The sequence below is a fragment of the Eumetopias jubatus genome, unplaced genomic scaffold, assembly GCF_037043125.1.
Source record: "Eumetopias jubatus isolate StellerSeaLion01/CBP00866 unplaced genomic scaffold, mEumJub1_p1.0 scaffold_17, whole genome shotgun sequence".
In the NCBI taxonomy this organism is placed as follows: Eukaryota; Metazoa; Chordata; class Mammalia; order Carnivora; family Otariidae; genus Eumetopias; species Eumetopias jubatus.
Window position 1 is genome coordinate 73,824,383 of NW_028274823.1, and position 19,161 is coordinate 73,843,543.

At 41.5% G+C, this 19,161-nt stretch overlaps 1 protein-coding gene across 1 annotated transcript in view; it reads right to left on the reverse strand.

Moving 5' to 3' along the window:
- PCNX2 (pecanex 2) overlaps positions 1 to 19,161 on the reverse strand; it is a 295,105-nt gene that overhangs the window by 46,614 nt on the left and 229,330 nt on the right. Inside the window, exons 24-25 of the mRNA XM_028104596.2 lie at positions 9,136 to 9,194; positions 4,996 to 5,211 (exon numbers count right to left, since the gene is read on the reverse strand). Coding sequence (XP_027960397.2) covers positions 4,996 to 5,211; positions 9,136 to 9,194 — 275 coding nt within the window. The remainder of the gene's footprint in view (positions 1 to 4,995; positions 5,212 to 9,135; positions 9,195 to 19,161) is intronic.

Here is a 19,161-nt window from a genome sequence, read left to right on the forward strand (position 1 = left end):
CCTACTCCCTGGGGGAAGACTATACTTGGACCCCAGCAGAGAGGACAGGTTCAACTTTCCCCCAGGCGCATCATATGGTGGAAGCATTTCATACCTCCCGACCTGATGGACCGTCAGAGCTGGAAAGACATTAGGAACGTAGAAACCACACCAAGGTTCCAATGATGGAAGCTGAGGGGCCAAGTAGCCTATGACGCTCTGTTAAGTATCTTGATATCTTAACTATCTTTTGGTTGCCTTTTTTTTTTTTTTTTTTGGCAACTAGAAAAATAATGTGGAACTTCTGAAAGGATGTGCCAGTGACTGAAGGCATGCTTCCTTATGTGTATTCTTAGTTTGAACTAGTCTCAATCACTCCCTACAGTACCAGCCAACAGAATAAGGATGTGTCATGAACCTTAATTATTTTTGGGGGGCTATCCAGGATCTAAATCTCTATTGTATGTTTGGAAAATTACCCAGTATGCCAGACTAGCTAACTGTTCGCCAACTTTTTACTTTTACTTTTTCTCCTGGGTACTCAGCTAGATAACATCTCCTAGCTTCTCTTACAGCTATGTCACTTCTAAACAATAGACTATAAGAACAGATGATGTATCCCAGGTTTAGGCCTGTCCCAAAACAGTCTTTCAGGCAATCCTCCGCTCCCTGCCAGCTTCATGTTGAAGCTCAGAGTGACCTCAAAAGCAATGTGCTAGGGACTAGGCAGAGCTTCTATTAGCCAGGATCCTTGACGGTGTGGAAGGGAACCATCCCCTACCCCCACCATCTCCTCTCACTGATCGGATACTATGTGAGTTCAAAAAGAAACATCTGTTGTGTCAGTCACAGAGATCTGGGACTTAACTATGACAGCAGCTAGCATGACTTCAACCAACGTGCTCATATGATGAGTCCTGGCAAGAGGCAGTGGTCATCTTCCGCTCTGGGAACTGAGAACTTAGACACCCTCTTTCCAAGCTGCCCTTGCATCTAGAGCATATGCATGTGGTCTCTGCTTCATCCATGAGCTGCACCCCAGACTTTGACTAATGCACTGGTGACACAAAGAAGCAGGTGCATGGGACGTATTCTGTAAGGGAGGTGGTGGCAGGGGCTCTTCATTCAGATTCAGGGGGTAGCAGTGGCAGGGGCAGCATCCAGGATCCAAGATCATAGTGTCAGTAAAGTGAGGGTAGTGCCCGGGTCTCCAGGATGTGACTGCTTCATGAGATCAGTGCTGTGGTGTGATTTTAGACATGGCTCTTGACTTACAGCCACCAAGCCTGCTTTTCCAGCCTTCTCAGAAAGTCTGTGTCCCGTGCAATATCTTCCGATAAACCCTTCTCCTGGTTAAGTTCTCTAGAGTTGATTTCTGTTGCTTGCAATTAAAAACTCCTATTGATACAACTGCATCCCTTGCAGTGAGAAATGGACAGGTGGACTTCTTGCTCCCTGGCCATGGGAGGTTGTCTTCCTCTTCCTCCAGGGTGTGGTATTCATTTCCTAGACTCAGTCTGTGCCACGAGCAGCTCACATTTCCACTGACAGCTCAGTGTGCTTCAGAGAGGAGAACCAGCACAGCTGGGTTTTGACTGCCCCAGGTCATACTGAAGTGGGTCAAAATTGACCGAAATAAAGCCTGCTATTTGGGAAAATAGGGAATTGAAGAGAAAAGTGAACCACTGAAGGGGTATCTTAGAAAAATACTCAAGGAGGAGAAAGAAAACAAGATCTTCCCTGGGAATACTGTAAGATATATTGCAAAAAGATATAAAAAGGAAGAGTTATTTTAGGTCAACTGGATCCCTCCTGCAACTACAGCATAACTTAGATTTCTGTCCTGCTCTCTTAATAGCACCGTGTTCCAATCTACGGCAGAACTAGGTCAAAGAAAATATATGGTACAGGAGTGAGCACTATTGGGGCAGGTTAACTGGCGTTTTGTTCCCGAGACATCATTACTAGGCTTAGGCCATTCTTATAGGCAGGTTACATTTCTCCTGTGGTTGGCAGGAGGGAGAAAAGCCACCTAGGGGAGACCCTTCTGGGCAGTCTCACTGAACAAAACTGCCTCTGTCTCAGGCCCGAGCACATGCATGTCAGCTCTGAGCCTCCTTCCGGGTTCGCCTGAGGCAGCTTCGGGAGTCTGGTGTGTTGTTCCAAGACTGGCCCTTAGTGACTCCTGCTGTGTGACAGGGCCACTTTCTACCACATGAATTGGAGCTGTCCTTGGGGATGGCTTTTGCCAATAGGACATGGTGGGAGTGAGATAGTGCCTGTCCCAGAGACTGGGCCATAAGGGCCTCTCAGTGGCCATGCTCTCCCTTTGGAACATCGAGACCACCCAGACCACACCTAGTCCAGCCCCCTAGACACTGAGCAGCACCCGGAGGACAGCCACGGGGCCAGAGTAGCCAGCTCCAGATGAGGCACCTCGGACCTTCCAGCCTGGTTCATCTTCCAGCTGAAGGCAGCTACCTGAGGAACCCAGGGGGAGCACAGCAGAAGAACCACCAGCCACTCACACAACAGTGTAAAAAAGACATCCTTGGTGTCTTAAACTGTTACGTTTTTGACAGCTGGTTATGCCCTCCAAAATGGTATGAGGCGAAGCCCAAACACTCAGGGTGGTGGGTTAAGAAGAACGCCTCTTTGTGGTGGGCGGGGCTCGCAGGCAAAGTACTGCATGCTTCTAACGTCCAGTTAACTTGGAAGCCTTTAAACTCAAGCATCAGTTTGCCAAAGGAGCTGTAAGTCATATAGCACTTGTGACAGAAGCTCTAACTCAGGTTCAACCAGGCTCACTTTAAAAGTTCTTCCTTTGAATTCCAGGAAAACCTAAAAGCTCTCAAAATAGACAAGTCTGTTGCGTTATTGTACTACCTCCTGCGGCATTTTCTAGCATTTGTGCAAAATTTCGGGGAAAACACGGCTTCTCCGTTTATTCTGCAGAATTGGATCATTACTCCCTTGGCCCAATAACCTTTTCCAAAATAAGTTCCCTGAATTCAATTCCTAAAATTTGTAAGGATGCACAGAATACGTGCTTAAACCACAGAACACACCAATCTAAAAAAAAAAAAAAATCCCTTTTGTACAAACTTATTTAGGAATGCTAATAAAAGTAGCAGATATTCACAAAACTAATGCTTAGCACCAAAAGGCTTGGTTAAACAGTTAGCTAATTGTGTTAAAAATATAAAATAATAGCAATTTGTTCTTGGCTAAAAGGTGTGTTTTTCCACTGTGAGGTTCTGGATGGTGATGACCTGGCTCCTAATCATCTTTCCAGCATTGTCTGGGACCCCTTTCTCCCAAACCACCTGGAAACCACATCTGGCTACTTTGTGCCTCTTTATCATCATGTGCTCGCCTCTCCCCTCCAGCTGCAGCCTCTCCCCCGCTGAGCTGACCCACCGCCCAGTCTGATCCCAGTGCCTCTTCTCTGGTCCCTGTGGGGCCCCATGCTTGGCACTGCCGTGATGCTTATTGCTCAGTACGTGCCTCTTGTCGGCAAGGCTCGAAGCTCCTTAAGGTGGGGCCCCACACTTTTGTATTCACAGCACTTAGCCCAGTGCTTGATAAATATCTTCTGAATGACTATAAGGCTCTTATGTCCAATTACATGACAGATCCACTTAGATGAATCAAGGGCATTTAAAAAGTAAATATCCAACATGGAGCCCTTGATGACACTCTCAAACCCAAAAGTGCCATTCTTCCTCCAGGCTTCCCAGTCTCAGGAAAGGCACCTCTGTCCACCCAGGTGCTCAACCTGGAAACTGGGGAGCATGCTGAGCCTCCTCTTTCCCTCACTCCTCAATGCTGAGCCCAGCCCTTCCCACCTCTAAATCTCCCTGTACTTCTCAGTCTCCCCCTCCTCTCCTGTTTGGGTGACTACAGACACTCCTAAATGGCTCCCCCTTACGCACAGAATAAATGCAGCCCCTTGCCCTGGCCGGGTTCCCACCCCGTCCTGTGCCACGCTGCTGCCGGCCTGCTAGTTAGCCCTGGTCACATCAGGGATCCCTGCTCATCCACGTAGCACTCAGAAGCTCCTAGCCCACAACATCCTTCTGCCCGTTCGCCTTCCCTGGCCGCCCCATCTAATGTAGCAGTGTCTCAGCCCTGCCCTCTGCAGTGATCATGGTCACAGACCGGATTTACTTCCTTCATAGCGCTTTCCACCATTGTGATTAGTTTGCTCATTTGTTGACTTGTTTGTTTTCCCCATCTCCCGCTGAAGGTCAACACCACAAGGGTAAGAGTCTTTCAGGTCACGTGCCCACAGCACCTCCAGCATTAGAACTTGGCCAGACACAGAGGAGGTGTTAGAAAAACATGTACTGAATGAGGGAATAACCAAAGAACACAGGAGAAAGGCCCATGAGCACATCTGCTATGCTAATCCCTGCGCGTTCCACCACTCAGCTCCAACGGCGTATTAATGGAAAAGCTAGGGTCATGCTTTCAAGATTCAGGTCAACTCAATAACCACAAAGCAATGAGCATCCACCTCGTGCCCGCATATACATGACCTCATTTAAGTCACACAACTTTACGAGGCCGCCATTCTTTTTCCTTTCTCATCGTACAGTTGAAGAGAAAAAGCTCAGACATGGAACGATGGCCCACTACCGACCACAACACCCGAAACCCACAGAAGTAGGTTCTGTTTCAGGCCTGGCTGACCCCACATAGAGCCCATGCATGCTCCACAACCTCCTGTCACTTCTTAGCTTTTCCCAGGAGGATTTAAACCGAAGTTCTGACTCGCCACACCAAAGATTTACATCAGACGATACGTTACACCTCGTTACTCCCTCAGATGACTGGGATGTGTCTATATCAGAATACACAAATAAAGGCAGGTGTAACCAGCTCCCTCATCCTCCATCTACAGGACAAGCATTAAATTCTTGCTCTTTCATGGCATCTTCTCATGAAAACTTTGCACAATAATTAATTGAGGCAACCGGCTTCCAACACCTTCCACAATGAAGAGATTCTTACCTCGAAATTCCAGTCCTCGAAGCTGAAAGGTGACAAGACCATTTCCAATTTCAATCAGGTGAACAAAAGCGTTGAGGTAGTCGGACGCCAAAATAAAGCAATCGCCAGAGCTGTAGTTACCCCACCGACCAAGAACTAAGTCTCCACACAGGGACTCCTGCAGGGCCCTTGTCAGGTGCTCATAAAAGATGGAATTAAGATTGTTGTCATCATTCCCTAAAGACAGAACAAGAAACAAGATCAGTGGGTACTTACTCCTATACACGCAGACCTAGGAAACTATGAGTTGTCATTTGGTCAAGGGTAAATCAGGCTTTTTAGATACTTTGCCCATTTTTGTTAACTTTGTGAGACCCTCTTATTTTTTTTCCTTTATCATCTTTCTGGCAGTCTCCTCTATACAGATGGATTAAATTATTGTCTTAATGAAGATGACTTACAAAGTCACACCTCCAGGTAAAGTCTCTTGTCTTAAGCTCTAGACCTGTGTACCTACTTGTTCACTTAACATCTGTTCTTGTATGTCTCAAATGCTCCTCGTCTCAACATGCCCAGGTCGGGCCCCCCTTCTGTTGCCCAATTCAGCAACTGGTACCACCACCCAGACAGCCATAACCCAGGGATCTCTGTTCCCACTCCTTCACACGCCAGCCTCTCAATTTTACTTTCTTCAATATTTTTTGCATCTTTCTACCCTTCCCCATTTGCATTACCCCTACCTTATTCCAAGCCGCATTATTTCTCACGTAGGCAGCCACACTAGTCTTATGACTCCCCCGTGCATCTTCATTAGGACCTGACGCCTCATCTATTCCCTACAATTCAGCCAGAACGAACTTTTCAAATTGAGAAGTTGAATGTGCTATCTAGGACCCCTCAACCCCATCACCTTCTAGCCCTTAGTGGTTTTTCAGTGCTCTTAAGATAGAAACAAGGCTTCTTTGCACCACCTATAATAGGATCCCATATAATTTAGCATTCCCAGGTAAAAGCTGGGACAGTCATAGGTGTAAGTTAGGAGCAAACCTAGGATATATGGACACACAAGGGGCACGTGGGATCTGCTCCCCATTTCGATCTCCATCCTCACTTCACACAAACCTTTTCCTCCCTTCTCCCTTATGCTCAGCACAGAACTTCTTCCAGTGGAGGGACTCACGTGCCCTTCCCACCCCGGGCCTTTGTAGACACAAATCTTTCTGCCTGGGTTGCTCTTCCATTCCTCTCTGGCTTTTGAACACTTACTATTCTTCAGACCTCATCTTAGTGGCTACTTCAGGGAAGCCTCCACTGACCACTTTGCTGGGCCAAATCCCCTATTACTGGCTCTCAGCACCATGATCCTCAGCTCTGAAGCACTTGTCACAGTTGGAATCTGACTTTCGGTTTTTGTGTATATATAGTTATTTGATTCACATTTGATTTTTTCCAATGCAGTGGAGAAAGTAAAGTGAAGAAGACATGACGGAAGACAGATCTATGTCTGAATTTGCTCATTTCTGTGTCCCAACACTGGCAGAAGTCCTAACGTGCAAAAGGGACTAACTAAATATCTGTTGAATCATAGATAACACCATAGGTCCTATAGCCTCTTTAAGAGAATTTTGTTTTTAAGAATACACCTGTCAAGTAACTCCTGGAGCTTTTTGAAATCAAAGTCATTGAGGAATAGAGACAATAAACAGCATCAATTCATATATATATATGCTACAATATAAATGATTACTGCTAGTATTATATATTATATACAAACACATGTGTCTGCATATTATATACACATAGATACATCATACAGATGTCATTTACTGTTTTTAAATTATATATATAATTCAGATTTATGGAGGGATAATTTATGTAGAGTAAAATTTATCTTTTTTTAGTGTGTAATCTTATGAATCTTAATAAATGCATAGTCATGTAACTGCCAGTTAGAAAGATGCATTTGAGATTCACCCATATTGCTGTACCCAGCAGTGTGTTCCATGTTAGTGCTGAGTAGTATTCTGTGGTATGCGTGTCCTAGAGCCTGTTTATCCATTCATCCGTTGGAGGACATTTGGGTTGTTTCCAGTTGTACTGATTAGGAGGAAATCCACCAAAAATATTCATGAGCCGAAGTTTATGTGAATGTAGTTTTGTTTTCTCTTGAGTAAATACCTAGGAGTGGGGCTGCTGGTCTCCAAAGTGGCTGTACCACGTTTGTAGCCCCTCCAGCTGCAGTGATTGAGAGTTCTAGCTGTTCTTCATCTTTGTCAAGACTCAGCATTACCAGCAGTTACATGTTTGCTTGTTTAATTGTAGTCATTCGAATTAGGTGGATGATGACTCCGAGAGAGGAGTGAAGGAAGGGTACAGAAGAGGAGATGGAAGGTTGGGGGGGGTGGGATTAGGGGCTCATGGTGTATTTCCCTTAATCTCCCTTCCACTCCCTCTATCAGATCTCTCATGATGAAGGACAGAAAGATTTTAAAGAGAAGACTGGATAAACTTGGATGTCCTCCTGCTCCGTGGTCTTGTGGGTGGAGGAAGTGCCAGGAGGGTCTGGGAGAAATGTTTACATTCAGTACTCTTATTTTAGGAGCCTCTCATGCTTGGGAGTAAACTTCTGGCTCTGGAAAGTCAGAGAAGCAGAGTCGCCCCAAAGAGGAAATGCCTAAAGCTAAATTCAAGTCTCCCTTCTAGATTGTCTGTTGGAGTGGAGGCAGCATCAGGGAAGGTCTAGAGAAGGACGGCAGATCTGAACAGAGTTCCCCCTGTCCTGGCCCCTGGGGAAAGGGAGCATGATTGGGGGTGCAGGAAGGTGAAGGCTGGCCCCTTCCTACATAAGGAAGAGTACACAGATCCACCTGTAAGAAATCTCTAAGATAACACATCAAATTATAAATATCCTTGCTGGGCATTCACGACAGTTGAAGACCAAATTGAAATTAGGGCACTTATAACCTAATTATGATTAACAGAGAGAAATAAACCGTTCTGTGGGCTGAGTCATGTCATGTAGTCTAATGAAGTATCAGTATGCTGAGTCTTCAGTGCAGATGAAGCCTGCCTGACCTGCCATTCAATTCATTTTCAATGATGAATCAGCATGCATCCCGAGACCTTAATTAGAGATTACTTTGAGTTTCCGCCACTTTTAAAGGGAAGGCCTGAATGAGAGAATTAATTTTTGCTTAATTGTTCAAACTGTTTGATATTTAAATAAAACAAAAATGGTTTCAGCCACCGAAGTGGAGTCTTTGTAGAAAGAACACCTTGACCACAGATCCGCATAATTGGATTAAAATGAGACAACAATTATGAATAACTGGAGGGAAGATGCACTTGTGAAACTGTCCATATGCCTAATGTCAATGGCCCTGCAATGTCACAGGGTCCCATAGTTGTGCATCGCCCCCGCCAAGTTGTACTGACGAGTTGAACTTTAGGTCAACAAAAAATAAACCTCTCTCTCCAGGTATTTTCCCACATCAAATTATGAGTTCAAATTAATCAGGTATATGCAATTCAAATATAGATAATGACATGATACCACTCTTCCTAGACAAAACTTTTGGCACAGGGAAGAGAGTGAGGTGGATAAAAATAGAAAAGAGTTAAAATTTGCCTTCTGATATGAGGAAAAAAGAGGTAGAATGGTTAAAAATGAAACAGAATACAGAAAGCAAAAAGTAAAATAATTTCCTAGAAGGTAACTCCTTCCATAGCTTAATGTTGAACGAAGTTTCTCAAGACTTCTGGATCTTAGATCTGGGAATCATTTGCGTTTGAGGACATCACAACACTGACGATTTTCCTAAGAATTTTTTTGCTACAAGAACAAAAGCAAGGTTTAGAGTCTGTATTTGCCTTTTGTCACACAAACTAAAATGTCTTCATTGACAGAGTCACTCTATACTGAACAGGTACCACATCAATTCTAAGTAACGGAAAAAAAGCATTTCCAAACCAAATCAGGATGTTTGGTCAGTCTATTTGTAGAGTTTTATTTTTCCAGTCAGCATATTTATTACCGAGACATATATCATCTCCACAGTGACGAAAAAGAGTGAGTACTCATTTCTCCTGCTTGGATTGAAGGAATCCATCTATATAAGGAAATCAGGAGTTTAAAAAGAGAGAAGGAAGGTATCTTCTTACCTGGATCCTTTTCAATTTGGACCACCAGTCTCGTGTTGGAATTATCCACGCGCCGTGTGCTAGAAGGGACCACAAAAGGGTAAAAGGTCACAACTAGATCATTACAAAGGACAGAGAGTTGGTTTACAGAATTGGCCGTGTGGTGGGGAATGCAGGGGACATGGAACTCACCAATCAGGGTGATTGCTCCTACGTGACATGCTGCAGGAAGGAAGAGGGGTCTCACAATAACAAAGAGAGGGAAAAGTACAAGAAACATGGGGAGGGGAGAGATGATGACAACTCAGGATTGGGAGACACTTGCTTTCAAGCACTGGGCGCATTCTTATAGGGCCTCTCTTCCGTTGAAGCACAAGAATGAAATCGGCTCTTACAAACTTAAAAAAGAGAGAGGTTGTCTGTAGCCATGGCAACAAATGGCCATCAGAATCAGTTTTAAATCTCTCCAGTTATGACAACTCACCTCCATTCAGAGCCTCAGTAAGCCAGCCGACCCATGTGGCCCCTTGCTCCTGTAAGCCAGCCAGTGAGGGACAGACTCACTCCAGACTTCAGAAGGGGCGACCGATCAGACTGTCGCCCGGGTAAGAAAGGAGACTGTCCCCAGGCAACTGTCTGTGCCAATGGTATCACCCCACTTCTGCCTCTAATACCTCAGCCGTCCTTGAACTTCACATGTCCCAGAAGGCCTTTATAAGTGCAACAGTCAGCTCTGCTCAGAGACACTGTGCCTGACCTGCTTTGGCTGTTTATTTCAGATCTTCAAGCGGTGGTCTCATCATCCTTTGAAGGATGAAATATGAGATTGACTTCAACCACATGACCTTGGATATTTAACTGTTCATGATGTACAAAGATGGTAATTTCATATGGTTAAACCGAAGACATTAAGAAAGGGCTTTCACTAGAAATATATCATTGAATACAGGCTTATATACAAGTTTGAACAATAATGAGGGTCCTACTCACATTTGTGAAGAAACTGATTTTTAGCATGCTTGGCTCCTGACTTTGCTTTCTCTGGTCCATGCTAGAGCCTTTTTCCACATCTTCAGCGTGCCCTGACCTCCTATTCCTGTCACCCTGCCTTCCCTGCCATCCTCTGTGACTCTTGCGTCCTCTACTTGGAGTCCTTACTACCCCGCCTGCCTTCCTGACGGACTCCTCTAGTGCTTCAAGTCTGGCACCAGTATCGCTCTCAGGGAAGACTTCCTGACACCTGCTCTAGGTGAGACTCATGTCATATGCTCCTTCACACGTCATACCTCTCCTGTGGGGAACCTGTCATAGCTAATATTACTAACAATGATGACAGCTAATATTTCCGTAACACTTCTCTTCATAAATACTTCATGTGAGTTAACTCATTATATCCTTACAACTTCATAGATAGTATTATTATTACATAGATATTATTCATAGATAGGTATTATTATTACACCCATTTCCTCCGAGAAGGAACTTGAGACGCAGTGAAATTAACTACAGTGCCCAAGGCCACACATAAGTGTGGAGCCAGGATTTGAACCCAGTAGGTTGACTCTACCATGTCATATATTTCTTTGTGTGATTATTTGGTTATATCCCCCTCTTACACCAGACCTAAGTAGCCTGAAGACACACCTTTGCTCACAACTGGCATGAATAAATGAAGAGTCCAAAATAATGCTGTTTCTAACGTTAATTTTTCTCTCATGACACCTGCTAAGAAGAAAGGAGACTAGCCACCACTAACTTAGACTTAAACATGATCGTTGACATCCTGAATGTGATTTAATAAATGACAAGCACTTGTTAGTAGTAATGGTACTTAAAAAGAAACCTCAGAATGCAGAATTCTGTTGTGAACTTGTCTCTTGGGAATCAGAGAGATGAAAAAAATACTTAGATGGAGCTAAGAAAAAAAGTATTTTCTTTTTCTCATCTGTCTCAGATATTTGAGAACCATCTAGGTGAGATCCTGTGAGCTTTGTGGGACAGGTTCTGCAGATGGGTTGGAGAGAAGAAATATTCGGTTGCATCTCAAAAAGGCTGTTAACCCCACCACTCTGTTCTATTACTGCTTCAGTTTTTCTTCCAAATACCTTGGATCAGCTTTGAAAGTAAAAGAGCCCAGGGTGGGGAAAAATACAGCAAACAACAAAATTCTTTCTAATGAAGGCTGAAATCCCATGTTGGCATAATAAGTCCCTAAATGGAATTTTAATTTAACCTGAAGACCTAGGACAAATGGAATTTTCAGCGGCAGAATAAACAATTTTTAAAGTGGGGCTGAGCCAAAGGAAAGTCATTTACCAAACTCCTTGGGGAATGAAAACACCTTCTAAAACTATGTTAACTGGAAAGCTATCTTTTCAAAAGGCTATAGGACGCAGAGTGCTAAATTCGATCGGCAATAACTAAGCTAAGCTGCCTGTGCACCCCAGGGCCTCTCGCTCTCCACCAGACTCTCTAAGAAGGTGAACTGTCAGCCATACAGGGTAATTTGAGCTTTTCTCCAGTGCTTTCCTCCTGTACATTTGGTGCTTACCATTCAAAGGTGCTAATTAGCTCAGTAATTGGATTTCTGCCTTAACTGTCCAATTGCATAAACATCAATTCTGCTCAAAGAGAAAACAGGGGCTTGTATCTCACGCCTCAGTCTCAAGGGGGGTACAGAATGCTGGAACATGTTAGGTGTGCATCTCTCTGCACATAACTCTTCCTAGCACCTGCCTGGCAAGTCCCTGTTCATTGTTAGGCAACATCGTCCTGAGGGCCACAGGCCAACAGCCTAGTCATAGGCCTTTCCAGATAGGTTGACTTACTCCAAAGCATCTTTTCTTATGTTAATATGGAATGCAGATAACCAAGCTCGTTTCCTCCCTTCAAATTTTGCTTTCTCACCTCCTGATGTGTCTCCCTAAGACAAGCACCTTCTCTCTTATAAGGTTTCACCAGAGGCACTTAAATGATTTAACAGCAATTAATTATACTGCTTCAAATTCCCATTTGTCAGCACACACAGACTATTTATGGGAGAATTATTCCTATTTCTTCGATGGGGAAGTGTGACTGGCTGGAATGAGAAGTGTGAGGGGTGTCTGTTCATATAGCAAAGCCGGAATGGAGTTATGGATGGACTGTAGTTCTATTCATGGGACAGGACAGCCTTAGAAAAGTCTAGACAAAAGAACGTAGCCAGAGCTGGAACAGAAGGACACTGTCATCTTTTAAATTGGATATATACACAAGGTTCCTTCAGGCTCGTTTCACATCTTTGATTTTTGCTGCCATTGACAATTATACTAGTTCTCTCAAAGCCAGAGCTGCTCTTCTGGCTGCTGGGTTACCACGTGCTTCAGATGACTTGGCATGAGAGAAATTTCCTGAGGACACAAGGTTATACACCTGGCATAGTGGGCTCTGCCTGAGGACAGACATTCAGGTAACCACCAACCTTCCTGGGAGGACTGGTCTAGTTCTGGTTCCCAGTACCTTAGGGAGTAGCTGTTTGGGATCCCAAATTAAAGGTGGGGGGTCTTTGGGGTGCCTAGGTGGCACAGTCAGTTAAGCATCCAACTCTTGGTTTTGGCCATGGTCATGATCTCAGGGTCATGAGATGGAGGCCTGTGGGGCTGCTTGGGATTCTTTCTCCTCCTGCCCCTCCCACTGGTGCGCATGCGCACACACGCTCTCTCTTTCTCTCTCAAATAAATAAATCTTAAAAAAAAAAAGTGGGGGTCTTTATCAATGCAGCCACCTTTGATGGGCCTGGGTTTTGACTTCTAACTCCATCTGGAAGTAACAAAGCAGTTCTCCCTTTTTCCTGACAGAGTGGTGTCAGAGAAAGCCAGTTGAGACAAAAGGTTTAAATAATATCCGGAGTCTCAACATCATACCCAGAATGTCCAGATTTCAATAGAAAATTACTTGTCATAATGAGAAACAGGAAGATCTCAGAGTGAAAAAAAGCAATTTGTAGATGCCAATTCTGAGATAACAGAAATGAGACAATTATTTGACAAAGATTTAGAATCGGTGTTCATAAAATTCTTCAATGAGCAGTTAAGAATACTTTTGAAACAAAAGAAAAAATAGAATCTCAACCAAAAATAAAAGAAAGTCAGCAAGGAAATAGAAGATACAAGAAGAACCAAATAGAAATTTTCTAAGTAAAACTATACAATAGAAGTAAATACAAAATAATACAAAATATATGTGCAAAATAAAAAACTCAATGGAAGGACTCAGTTGCAAAATGACAGAGACAGAGAAAAGAATCAGTGACCTGGAAGATAGAACAATAGATATGTAATCTGAACAACTGAGAGAAAACAGACTGAAAAAGCATGAACAGTCTCAGAGACCTGTGGGATTATGACAAAAGATTTAACATTCTAGTCATCAGAGTCCCATGAGAACAGGAGAAATTGGAGATAAACTCAAGGAAGTTCACACCAAGACACATCACAGTCAAGCATATACCAAGATAGAACATAACCTGGAACATAAAACTATCTCGGCAAATTTTTAAAAACTGAAATAATAACAAGTGTATTTTCCAACCATAATGGACTCAAACTAGACATAAATAGCTGAAAGATAACAAGAAAATATTTAAACAGTTGCAAACTAAACAACACAATTCTTTTTTTTTTTTTTAAGATTGATTTGTTTATTTTAGAGAGAGAGAGAGAGGACACGCACAACTGTGGGGTGGAAGAGCAGAGGGAGAGGGAAGGAGAATCCAAGCAAACTCCGTGCTGAACATGGAGCCTGATGTAAGGCTCACTCCCACAACCCTGAGATCATGACCTGAGCTGAAACCAAGAGTCGGATGCTCAAATGACTGTGTCATCCAGGCACCCCAAACAACACAATTCTAAATAACCCATGTGTCAATGATAAAGTTTCAGTGGAAATGAAAATGAATTCAACTGAAAGAAAATGAAAACAGAACATATCAAACTTGGTGGGACACAGCTAAAACAGTAGTGAAAATTCACTAAGTACATACATCACAGAAGAGGGAAAATCTCAAATTAATAATCTAATTTTCCACCTCAAGAATCTAGAAAAAGAAGAGCAAAATAAACCCAAAGAAACCACAAGGAAAAAAAAGAAACAAAAATCAGTGAAATTGAAAACAAAAAATATTGAGAAAAACAAAGAACAAAGATGGTTCTTTGAAAATGTCAAGTTGACAAAACTCTACCAAGCCTGACCACACCCCCCAAAAAAAGATTGAGAGAGAGAGAGAACACAAGCTACCAATATGGTATATTGCCAACCCTGTAGATATCAAAGGGATAATGGGAAACATTACAAACAACTTTGTATGTGTAAATTTTATAATGTAGATGAAATGGACCAATTCCTCAAAAAACACTAGTTGCTGCAACTCACCCATTAGGAAATAGAAAATTTAAATAGCCCTCTACCTATTAAGGAAATTTAACTGTTAATCTAAAAACTCCTCAAGAACAAATACTCAAGCACTCATGGCTTTACTGGAGAACTCTAACACATGTTTAAAAGAGAACAAACACCTGTTATACACATTCGCCTCCTGAAACTGCAAGAGGAAGAGACAATTCTCAATTTATTTTATGAAACTAGTATTACCCTGATACCAAAGCATGACAAAGACAGAATGAAAAAACAATAAATCTACAGACCAATTCCAGGAATGTAAGTCTGGTTTAGTATACGAAAATCAGTCAATGTAATCCATCATACTCACAGGCTAAAGAAGAAAAAAAAATCACATGATCATGTCAATTAGTGCAGAAAAAATACTTGACCCATTCATGATTAAAAAAAAAAAAACCTTTCAGAAAAATAGGAATAGAAAAGAACTTCTTCACTTGATAAAGACCATCTACTAAAGAGCTACAGCTAACATCATACTTAATGGTGAAAGACTGAATGCTTTCCCTGTATGACTGGGAACAATGCAAATATGTCCACTTTAATAACTCTTATTCAACACAGTGCTGGAAGTCCTAGCCAGTGCACTGAGACAAGAGAAGCAAATAAAAGGCACACAGTTTGTAAAGAAAGAAATAAAACAAAACAGTACATATTTGCTGATGACATGATTATTGACATGGAAATTCCAAAGAATCTACAAAAACAACACAAAATGAAACAAAAACCTACACCTAGTAAGTGAGCTCAGTTAGGTTTCAGGGTACAAGATAAGTGTACAAAAATGAAATGTATTTCTATGTACTAACAATGGATCCCAAAATTTTTAAAAATGCATTTAAATCACTCAAAAAAAGAGGAAATACTTAGGTTTTATTAAATCTAACAAAACATATATCAGGGCTTGTATGCTGAAGAATACAAAGATGCTGATGAAAGTAATAAAAGGAGCTCTAACCAAATGGAGAGATGTACCATATTCATGGATTGGAAGACTCAATATAGTAAAGATGCTGGTGCTTTCCAAACTGATATAAAGGTTTAGCACGATTCCTGTCAAAGTTCCCACAATATTTTTTGGTAGATATTTAAGGAAGAACACCAATCAAACACAATCTTTTCCAAAAAATAGAAAAGGAGAGGATACTTCCCAATTCATTTTATGAGGGTAACAAAAGTAAGGACAGTACAAGAAAGAAAGAAAAGGAAGGAAGGAAGGAAGGAAGGAAGGAAGGAAGGAAGGAAGGAAAGAAGGAACAGAGGGAGGGAGGGAGGGAGGGAGGAAGGAAGGAAGGAAGAAAAAAAAGTGAGGCAGGGAGGGGAAAACTACAGAAAATTCTCCAAGAATTTAGATGCAAAAATATACATTTATAAATAGAACTTATTCTAAATTTTATATGGAAGGGCAGAAAAATATTAGCTAAAACAATTTTGAAAAAAAAAAGAAAGTGTGAGTTTACTCAATTTCAAGGCTTATTATGTAACTTCAGTGATGAAGACTGTATAGGATTGGTGGAGGGATACACATAGATCAATGAAACAGAACAGAGAACCTAGAAAGAGACCCACACAAATATGCCCTAGTTACTTTTTAAAAAAATACTGAGGTAAAATTTGCTTAACATAAAATTCATAATTTGACATTTCAAAGCAACAATGTATTTGCTTTTAATACATTCATGAAGTTGTGTGACTGTCACCACTATCTAATTCTGGAATATTTTTATCACTCCCCAAAAAAACCTTATACCCATTAAGCAGTCACTCGCTGTTCATCCCTTTCCCAAGCCCTTGACAACCACCAATCTGTTTTTTGTTTCTATGGATTTGCCTATTCCAAACGTTTCATATATGCAACATTTTGTGTCTGGTTTCTTTAGTTTTATATAATGTTTTCAAAGTTCATCTATGTTGTAGCATATATCAGTATTCCATTCTTTTTATGGCTAAATTATATTCCACTGTACGACATATGACATTTTGTTTGTCAGTTCATCAGATAATGACATTTGGGTTGTTTTCACTTTTTGGCTAGTTTGAACAATGATTCTAGGAACATGAATTCCATGCACAAGTTTTTGTTTGAAAACCTTCTTTGGAATTTTCTTGGGCATATACCTCAGAGTGGAATTGTCTTTGCTTGATAGTGTTCTTCAATGTAAAAAGCTTTTAATTTCAGTGGTCTAATGTTTCTTTCATTGCTTGTGACTTTGGTGTTTTAAGAATTCATTGCAAATCCAAGAGTTTTACAGTTTTAGCTTTTTACATTCAAGTCTGAGTCATTTTGATTTAATTTTTGTATATGGTGTGATGTAAGGGTTCAACTGCATTCTTTTGCAAGTGGATATCCAGTTGTCCCAGCATCATTTATTGAAAAGACTGTCCTTTCCCCCACTGAATGGTCTTGGCACTTTGTGGAAAGTCAGTTGACCACAGATGTATAAATTTATTCCTGGACTCTCGATTCTACTCTATTAATCTATATGTCCTCCCTTTTACCTGTGACACATTGTTTTGTAGTAACACTGTAACTTTACAGTAAGTTTTGAGATTGGGAAGTGTGAGTCCTCCAACTTTTGTGTCTAAAAATTGTTCTGGCTCTTCAGGGTCCCTTGAAATTTCATAGGAATTTGAGGATCACTTGTTTTTTTAAACAAAAAAGGCAGTTGTAATTTTGACAGGAATTAATTGAACCTGTAGACCAGTCTGAGGAATACCACCTTCTTAAGTCTTTAAACTGATGAACATGAGATGTCTTTCGATTTATTTGTCTTCTTTAATTTCTTTCAACGATGTTTCTAGTTTTTGGTGCTCACGTTTCTCCACTTCCAGCTCATCTAGGCTAATCTGTTGGTATACAGTGATTTATAGAATGCTCTTATAATCCTTTTATTTATGTAAGATTGGTAGTAATGTCCTCCCTTTTATTGTGATTATAGCAATTTGTCTTCTCTCATTTTTTCCTGGTCATTCTAGGTAAAGATTTGTCAATTTTGTTGATATTTTCAAGGAACCATTTTTTTGTGTCATCTATTCTCCCCGTTGTTTATCTATTCTCTATTTCATTTGTTCCCACTCTGATTCTTATCATTTCCTGCTGTCTGCTTGCTTTGGATTTACTTTGCTTTTCTTGTTCTAGTCACTTAAGGTGGAAGATTCGGTGACTGATTTGAGATTTTTCTTATTTTTTTTTTAAGATTTTATTTATTTATTTGACAGAGAGCGATAGCGAGAGCAGGAACACAAGCAGGGGGAGTGGGAGAGGGAGAAGGAGGCTTCCCACGGAGCAGGGAGCCCGATGCGGGGCTCGAACCCAGGACCCCGGGATCATGACCTGAGCCAAAGGCAGACACTTAACAACTGAGCCACCCAGGTGCCCCAGATTTTTCTTATTTTTCAATGTAAGTATTGACAGGTATGAATTTCCCTCTGAATACTGCTTTCGCTACATTCCATAAATTGATATTATGTTTCCATTTTCTTCCATCACAAAATATTTTATTTTCTCTTGTCACTTCCTCTTTGACCCATTGGTTATTTGAGACTGTTTTCTTTGACACATATTTGGGGATTTTCCAGGTTTCCTCCTGCTGTTGATATATAATTTCATTCCATTGTGGTTGGAGAACATATGCTGTACAATTTCAATCCTTTTACATTTACTGAGGTTTGTTTTATGGTCTAGCATATGGTCTATCCTGGAGAAGAGTCCATGTGCACTTGACGAGAATGTCTTTTTAAAAACTTTCCCCTGCAAAATACTCTGTTAAGAGGATAAAAAGCTATGGTACAGGGAGAAAATATTTTCAAGCCACATATCCCACAAAGTAGTAGTATCTAGAATTCATTAAAACTCTCAAAACTCAACAGTAAAAAAAAAAAAAAAAATCCCATTAGAAAACAAGCATAAGACTTGAACAAACAGTTCCCTGAAGAGATTATACCAACGGCAAATATGCTCAGTAGAAGATGTTCAACACCATAAGTCATTAAGGAAATGTACATTAAAACCACTATGAGAGATTACTGTACACCTATCAGAATGGCTAAAAGAAACAATAGTAAAAACACCTGCCAAAGACCTGGAGAAATGGGACCTCCCATACATTGCTGAGGGCGGGGGTGGGGAATGTAAAATGGTATACAGCTCCTCTGAAAAAAATTTGGCAGTTTCTTAAAACACTACCATATGACAATTGCATTCCTAGGCAATTATCCCAGAGAAGTGAAGACTTATGTTCACTCGAAATGTCCATAGAAGTTATATTCATAATAGCCCCAAGCTGAAAACACCAGATGTCCTTCAATGGGTGAGTTGTTAAAGACACTGTGGTAGATCCATACACTCAGCTTTAAAAAGGGGCAAACTATTGACACGTACAATGACCTAAATGAATGAATGTCCACTGAATTATGGTGAGTGAAACAGCTAATCCGGGGCACCTGGGTGGCTCAGTCAGTTAAGCAGCTAGCTCTTGATTTCGGCTCAGGTCAGGATCTCAGGGTCTTGAGATTGAGCCCCACGTCGGGCTCCAAGCTCAGAGGGGAGTCTGCTTGAGATTCTTTCTTTCTCTCCCTCTGCCCCTCCCCACTCTCTCTCTCTATCTCTCCCTC